General features: G+C 32.6%; 1 protein-coding gene and 1 pseudogene across 1 annotated transcript; both read left to right on the top strand.

The window, feature by feature from the left end:
- The first annotated feature begins 982 nt into the window (after positions 1-982).
- Positions 983-4,394, top strand: LOC114383747 (annotated as a pseudogene).
- Positions 4,395-5,462: 1,068 nt separating this feature from the next.
- Positions 5,463-8,222, top strand: LOC114382962 (transmembrane emp24 domain-containing protein p24beta2-like). The gene is made up of 5 exons (XM_028342513.1): positions 5,463-5,620; positions 5,696-5,905; positions 7,023-7,209; positions 7,345-7,452; positions 7,885-8,222. The coding sequence occupies exons 2-5, from the start codon at positions 5,696-5,698 to the stop codon at positions 8,016-8,018; spliced, it is 639 nt and encodes a 212-aa protein (XP_028198314.1). The 5' UTR covers positions 5,463-5,620; the 3' UTR covers positions 8,019-8,222.
- The last annotated feature ends 408 nt before the right edge of the window (positions 8,223-8,630 follow it).

Raw genomic sequence — 8,630 nt, 5'->3', positions numbered from 1 at the left:
TTTTGGTATTTTAACTTGTTTTAAGCAAATTATTTTTTTATTTAAAAATAAAGTAAATCAAGTTAAAACTTTTAAATCATTATTTGGGGTGTGAAATAAATTTAAGAATTTGGAACCTAAAAGCGAACATTTGATAAAATTCTCCCTCTCTCTCTCACTATATATATAGATTATATTTTGAGTAGAAAATACATTTTATGTAGATTTATGTTTGTAGAAAATTGTGCTACCATACTGGTATGATTCTAAACATTTATCAAATGAAACAATTTATTGGTTTGAACACTAAAACACTTGTTTTCTTGTTCTTCTAAATTTAAAGATTTGAATATAAACAAATTCTAATTAGATACACTGTCGTTAATATGGGTATTAAGTCGAGGGGTAGTAAAATTAAAAAGGGTAAAAATCAAACTAAAAAAAGTTTTTATATCACAATGAAATTGAAAACAAGAGTACATTTGAACTATTAAGAAAATGTTAGATAGGATAATCATGAGAATTTCATTTATCAACAATGGTGTCTCCTTTAGACTTTATGACGTATGGAGAAAAGTTGAAACCAAGTATTTGTACGAGACAATTTCTAAATATGTGGCAGTGGTAGAACAACATTGAGGAAGCAGTTATGGGAGGGAATCAGAAGCAGCAGGTAAGTGTAGATGATGAAGAAGCCTTCTTGTTTGCAATGGAACGAACTAACTAACTAACGGGTGCAATGAAGAATGAATTGTTCTATAAATAATTTGCACGACATGTAATGCATACCCTCGCTGGCGCGCCAGTGGCCACACCCTTTTATGTCGGCAAGGCAATAAATACGTTAGCAAAATGTAAAAACAGCCTTGTGTTGATCGATCATTTTCAGTGTCAGAGATTTAGGTAGACAGCAAAGTAGTGCGTAGTTTCAAGTGCATACGATAGTCTCAGATTAACTACTATTAGTTACATCTTAATTCATTCACGACTTTGGAGGGCACTCCTAGTACCTTACGAAATCATTAATTGCAACTAACTCAGTTAAGCTAAATGGCCATAAAATCAGCAAACAGCTTAATTGCAATATCACAGATTTAGATAGACTTCCAAGTGCATACTATAGTCACTGGTTTAGGTACACACCTACTATTTTAAGAAAATCATTGCAATTAAGCTAAAACAACCATAAAATTAGCCAACAGCATTATTATCTTTACCTACCTTTAACTATGATATGAATCTTCCTCTCTATAAACTGTATTTTCTGATGTGACACTGCCGATTGTTTTTGTTAAAACTCCATTTTCCATCTTAGTCTGGATTCAATTTTGTTTGATCTCTCAGTCTCTCAACTCGATCTTGAACCTCTCTCAGGTTCAATCTCACTTTCATCGATCTCTCAGCCTCTCTCGGGTTCTTTCATTGTGTTTCAATTTAAGCAGCATAAAAACTTTAAATACTTGTAGTATCTCTTTTATGTTAATTTTGTACTAGTAATTTTATACGTTGTAGACGTGTTGTGTGATGATTTTAGAATGGAGGTAGTATCTGATGAAGAAGCCTTCTTGTTTGGCATGGAACTAGCGGGTGCCTCTGCTGTCTCTATGGTTCTCAAGTCAGCTTTGGAGCTTGGCATCTTAGAAACTATAGCCAAGGCTGGTCCTGGAGCTTACCTTTCCCCTTCTCACATAGCTACAACATACTTACATACTCCCTCCATCAACTGCCTCATGGTAAGGCTGAAAGGCACTATGGTCTTCACCCAAAAGCCAAATACCTTGTCAACAATGAAGATGGTGTCTCTGTGGCTGCTTACTTTCTCATGGAACATGACAAAGTCCTTAAAGACATGTGGTATTGTTTTTCACTATTCCTCGACACTTTTAATTTTTTTGCTCTTTCTTCTGGCCCTTCTAATTTTATTGTATTAGGAAGGCTGGAGTTAGATGTATCAGTTAACTCCCATTAATTGATATAAAATGTTAAGTATGAATAATTCAATAACTATAATCACCTTAATTTGCCCATATGACTAAAACGGCATAGCTAGAACTCTTAGGATTTTTTTTGCCATTTTGACAAAATATTTGAAGAAAGAGGCCAACAAAATTTTAGCCAATGAAATGAACTTAGATGTCAGAGGTAACTTCACTCTAAAGAAGAGAGTTTGCATATCACCTATTTGCCATAAACTAACACGAGAATTTGTAATACAACAAGAAAGTCTTATCCAACTATGTGGAATTGACTACATAGATCACATGATGTCTTTCAACACCGTTAAAAACCAAAACACCATGGATAAATCTTTCTTGATAACTTGCTCCAATGTCCTTCTTGGACTCCTCATGTTTTTCACAATACTAAAAATCATGCAATCTACTTTTTTCAGTCATCTCTTGTGTACGTATCAAAATTACTACCTTAACCGATTTTGTCATTTTTTCCTTAATTGGTTCTATACCAGCCTTTTCTCATATATGTTCTTTCGTATAATGTTGCCTCTAAAGGAAAGATTGTCACCTAAAAATGAGAATTTGTAATGATATTTATAATTTTATGTCACTATAAAGTAAAGATTGCCAGCAACATAAATCAAATATACTTGCAACGTAACTTTTTTTTATATAAATAATTAGTGGTTAGTGATTAGTGAAGTCTTAGATAGAGTTTAAAGGACTGCATTCTTGTAGGTTCCACTTGACAGATTCAGTTAAGGAGGGTGGGCATCCATTCAGCAATGCTTATGGAATGACTGCCTTTGAATTCCATGACACAAATCAACAAGCTTTTCAATAAGGGATTGTCTGATATCTCTAGCATCACAATGAAGAAAATTCTTGAGACCTATAATGGCTTTGAGGGTGTTGGATCTGTGGTTGATGTTGGCGGTGGGACTGGAGCTATTATTAATATGGTGGCCTCTAAGTATCCCACCACAAAGTGTGTTAATTTTGACTTACCCCACGTCATCAAAGAAGCTCCAGCTTATACAGGTGCTTTTTAGTCCATATCTTACGAGTTTAGATTGACTCTACTAACTATAAAAAATTAAAAAATAAGCTAAGCTAGTGTTCTAACTTGGATCTTTCTTACATTCTCATTCCTGTGATAATTAATTTGCTAATAGTAGCATCATTTGTATGTAATAATTGTATTTATTGCTGGGCCTGAGGTGTTAATTTGAAGTGTTGTTGGGTTTTCCTACTTGGATCCAGACTTGCTTCCTGCATCTTTCAGGAATGTTTTATTTTCTTTCGAATTGGCCAGTTCAAAAGCCAAAATGTATAACTAATTTGGAATGTAATTTTACATTTCGGATTGATTAGTCCGGAGGCCAATTAAGGGTGCAGGAAGCAACGACCTTGAACCCATCGTTTTAAAAATTGGAAAAGGTTGACCAGTTTGGCCCAAAAGCCAAAAAAATTGACCAAATGGCAAGTCTTTTAACTAAAAAATATCAATGGGAACTGGTCATTTTAAAATCCTTTACTCACCAAGTTTTGTTTAATCAAATAAAGGTCTAATAAGGTTTAATTGATGAATTGCTATCACTTTTATTAAGATTTTTTTTATCTTACACAATTTATAATATGGTATTTTTATGTTAATTTAAAAATTAACCTAACTGATTTTTTTATGACTTTGTGAATATGGTATTTCATGTCACCTAAAATTTAATGGTTAGTTGGATTTTTAAAAGACGAGTTAAATAATTTATCACATTTTTTACGTGATATTATAGAACTAATATGGGTGTTTGGTGCAGGTGTGGAACATATTAGTGGAGACATGTTTGTTAGTGTTCCAAAAGGTGACGTCATTTTTATGAAGGTATGTTATTAATATGAAGATGTTCATTCGCTAATCAGTCCATTTTCAAGTTTTTATATTGATTATATTTGGAAAGAGTCAAACCAAGTTAAAATGTTAGATTTCAATAAATATCATGACAATACAATTTTTGTATGTAGTGGGTATGCCATGACTGGAATGATGAGCAATGCTTGAAATTGTTGAAGAATTGTTATGATTCCCTTCCTGACGACACTGGAAAAGTGATTTTGGCTGAAGGCATTAGTCCAGAAACCCCAGATTCTAACTTAGCTGCAAGGTGTGAGTTTCAAATGGATGTTATCATGTTGTGTCATAGCCCAAATGGAAAAGAGAAAACAGAGAAAGAGTACAAGGCCTTGGCTAAAGGAGCTGGATTCCATGGTTTCCGAATAGCATCTTGTGTTCTCAACACACATGTTATGGAATTTCTTAAAAAGGCTTAAGTTCTTATCTTCTGCTACTTGTATTTTATTTTTGAGACTAATTTGTTGGCTACAGAGGTATCCTGCTATATATCCTTGTTTTTTTTTTTTACAATGACAAATTAATAATTGTAATGATGAAAAAGTTTCTGCAAATTTAGCGACAATTTTTTTAAAGCAAATTATGCACAGTCATAATAATACAATGATAATTATAATTTATAAAATATTAATAGGCATGTACTTGAAAAGAATATCGAATTCATGTTATTACCTCAAAAGAAATTGTGAACAGAAGTATCTAACAGTAATGGTCTAACCCATTATAGGTTCAATTCGTTTACATCACAAGTTCAAAAAATTAATATTTATAATTAAAATATCACAAATCTTATTTTCGTAATTAATATTAATAGTCTAAATTACATGTAATTTTGAAAGAATTTCTATGGTGTCCTAATAATCTGGAAATTGTTAATTTTTAACCAATTAAATTACATGTCATTTTTTTGTTAATTATTTTTTATTTTAAATTAGTCCTTGATTATTAACTTTTAAAATTCAAAATTTTTTAAATTAGAAAATATGATTAAAGATAATTTTAAAACTTTGAACCTTAAAATATTTTTAGTTACTTTCAACACTTTTTATAAAAAATCTTTTGCGTTTAGGATTTAAATTTTTTTTATTATTGTTTCTTATGCGTACTTTTTATAAAAAAGTGTTCCTTAAAAATAATTATTTATTATATTAAAAATATAAAATCGTGAATATTTTTAAAATAATTACAACTTTATTTATATGCATAATATTTTTGAACTAGTAGTGCCTTAACCATAATCGTTAACATATCATGATTCTTTTACTTTTTGCGTAAATAAAAAATGAATTTTGGATAACAATATGAGAAAGTTATACACCACTACATTCAAATATATTTTTTTTCCGCGTTTACAGAGATAAAAATTATTATTATTTACCGTAAAAATTATTATTATTAGTATTTGATTAAAAAATATCTGATATGAATCAAATTACTATACGAGAAGAGATTCTGAACTCAGTCTACGTGTGTTTAGTTTAGTTTGCACTTGGCACACGAAGACGAGGAGAGTTATTTGTTGTTTTTGAAACATGTCCTACGTGTGAAATTGTTATTGGATCGATGACTTACACCGTCCAATCAAAAACCGTCACATGAGAAAAGCGGAAGGTAGGGCAACGACGCCGTTTCCAGTTTCAGCAAAACACTTTTAAAGTCTAAACCAAACACACATTGAGATTAAAAACCACAACTGCCTGTGCCGTGTGGTGTTGTGTTTTTTTTTTTTGTTTCATCTCCATCTTTTTCTTCAAATTTCCCAGAAGAGAAACTCACAAAGGTATCTATCTATCTTTTGATTTTGTGGATCCGTGTTTTTGAGACGAGTGTGTGAATTTGATCGATTGTTTTGCAGATGAGGTTATCATTGAGGCATGCTTTGGTGTTTGCGTTAATTGGGGCGTTGTGGAACTTGCAGAGGGCAGAGGGTATCCGATTTGTGATAGACAGAGACGAGTGTTTCTCCCATGACGTAAAGTACGAGGGTGACACTGTTCATGTCTCTTTCGTTGTTATTAAGGCTGATTCTCCCTGGCATTACGGCGACGAAGGTGTCGATCTCGTGGTATGTTCTTTTTCACTCCATCTCATTCTATGTTAACGCTTTTATTTTCAGCTTCATCACTTTCAAGGGGTATTACAATTACTCAACGTTTCTTTCTCGTGCACTTATTAGGGCTATTCATATTATCATATATATTATTGACAGGAAGTTTGGGGAAGGGAATAGAACCATAGGTACATGAATACAAAGAGAACCAACAATAATTGCTTTCTCTTACGCCTGCCTGTTGGCTATTGGTTTAGGGTTTAAAATTGGAACAAACCCTCAATTTCATCTTTGAAATATTATCCTTTCTCCTAAATAAACCCTAATGTAAAAAACCTATATAAGTAACTTCTCATGTATTTGAAATCATGCTAATTAGTCCCCCAAATATTAAAAGGCCCTTCAAATTGGTCTGAGTTTTACTAAAATGCATCACCTTTGAGACTAATTAAATTGATGAATATTCAATACTTGAGGGATTATTTATATAGTTTTTTATTATTCCAGAGACTACTCTCATAATAGACAGGATAATACTTGAGGGACAAAATTAATAGTTTATTCTTTTATATTGTGTAGCTCTCTGGGCCGAAGAAGCTTTCTGTGCTATTCTTCACTATAACCATGAAACTGTTATTTGTTTCTAGATCTTGGGATCCGTTGTTAAGCTTAAAGCCTTAAACCCCATTCTGGAAATTTTAATTCATTGACCATGAAGCAAAAAGTATGTTTGCCAAACACCTAATGAAGCCAAGGTTAGGAGATAACTGCACTGTGCAAAACAGTTCAAAGTTTTTATAGCAAAAATGAATGCTTGTCAAACACCTAATGAAGCAAAAAGTTTTATCAATGGTTGGGAGATAACTTCATTGTTCAAAACAGTAGTTCTTTAATTTAGAGAAGGATGAGTAGTCATAGAGATGTTGTGCATTATATGTAGCAATTTACATGTATCACCTTTTACATTTACAATTATACATAAACGGTCCACATTTAGATATTTATATTTTTGTTCTACTTACACAATTGTTAGGAATACCCTTTTCTTTGAAATGCTCTTTTCTTTCTTTTTCCTTAATACCTGCCCAATCATATGTTGGAATCTCATTACACCACAATGTAAGAATTTCAGGTAAAGGGACCTTCTGGCGAGCAAATACAAGATTTTCGGGACAAGACCAGTGAGAAGTTCGATTTTGTGGCTCACAAATCCGGGGTCCATAAATTCTGCTTCACCAACAAGTCTCCTTATCATGAAACTGTTGATTTTGATGTACATGTTGGTCACTTCTCTTACTTTGAGCAACATGCAAAAGATGGTAATGCCTCTTCTATGAGGTCCACTTGTATTTGCTGCTTTTTTTCTTTTAAATGTAAAACACTGCTCTTTTAAGTTACATGGAAGTCTAAAAAATGAGAGAACTTTCATTGAAACTTTTTGTGACTGTCTGCAGAGCATTTCACCCCTTTGCTGGAGCAGATTGGGAAGTTGGAGGAAGCTCTATACAACATTCAGTTTGAACAGCATTGGTTAGAGGCTCAGACTGACCGCCAAGCAATAGGTATTATTTAAGGTTTACTTTGCTGTTTATCGCACAATTTACATATTTCTGTGCATAAAATCTTTTATACCTATCAATTATACATATTACTCGTGTTAAAGATAAAAACCCAAGTTTATGTATGCCATCTTGTTTTCTATTCTTGATACCATTTAATATGAACAAATGTCCCAACATGTGATCATCCTAATTTATTCAGATACCATACCTAAAGAGACCACCCTGTTGAGAACATTGCTCCCTATCTCTTTGACAATGTTCACTGTTCACTGTTGAGAACATTGATTATGGTGAAATTTTCATTTTCTGATTTTCGAACAGAAAAACAAATACACTAAGCATCTTAGTTGATAAAAGCTACAAACTTGTTTCTTCTATTAACACTTCTTGACTGCGGATGCAATATCATGTTCACTTATGTCTGGAATGCAGTGAACGATGCAATGAGCAGAAGAGCAGTACACAAGGCAATTTTTGAATCAGCAGCACTGATTGGGGCTAGTGCGCTGCAAGTCTACCTTCTGCAGCGATTGTTTGAACGAAAGTTGGGTACCTCGAGAGTTTAGAGCTACGAAAGGTTCTGCGAATCTGTAACAGTACAAATGAGAATGTTATTTTAAACTTTTTTCCGTTGTCATCACATGGATATTTATATAACTAGTTGTTCAATCCTACTCATAATACGTGTGGAAATATGTTATTTAATGTTGATTATAGTTGATTTCTTTTTCCGGTAAACTAAAATATGACAGGCAATTTCTACGCTCCCACCATGTCCTTTTCATCTTTTTTTCTTTCACTTTATTTCTGTCATTTTTTTATCGGTAAATGCTATTTGATAGAATGTTAGTTTTGATAGCAGAAGAAATGGATCTTTCTCCTTATTTTCCTATCTTGTAAGTGTCCAATCTACCTTCCCTTCATTCTATTACAGCTGCATAAGCTGTTACGGCTCTTGAGAAATTCATTATGTATTTTGTGAGCAAGATCTCCGATTATTAAATTTAAGTTGCAGTGGTAACCTACATTCTCGAGTTGTGCCATATTTAACAGGAATCTCTAACTCTATCAGCAGCTTTCTTTACCAAAAACGTGATTTTTTTTTAAAATACCGAAATGTGTAACTTTCTTTAGAAAAAATTATGTAAATAGGTAAATCATGTTATAAAACATAACTT

Source organism: Glycine soja, chromosome 14 (genome assembly GCF_004193775.1).
Source record: "Glycine soja cultivar W05 chromosome 14, ASM419377v2, whole genome shotgun sequence".
In the NCBI taxonomy this organism is placed as follows: Eukaryota; Viridiplantae; Streptophyta; class Magnoliopsida; order Fabales; family Fabaceae; genus Glycine; species Glycine soja.
Note: the sequence above shows the minus strand (reverse complement) of the source record. Positions and strands in the feature narration are given on the sequence as shown.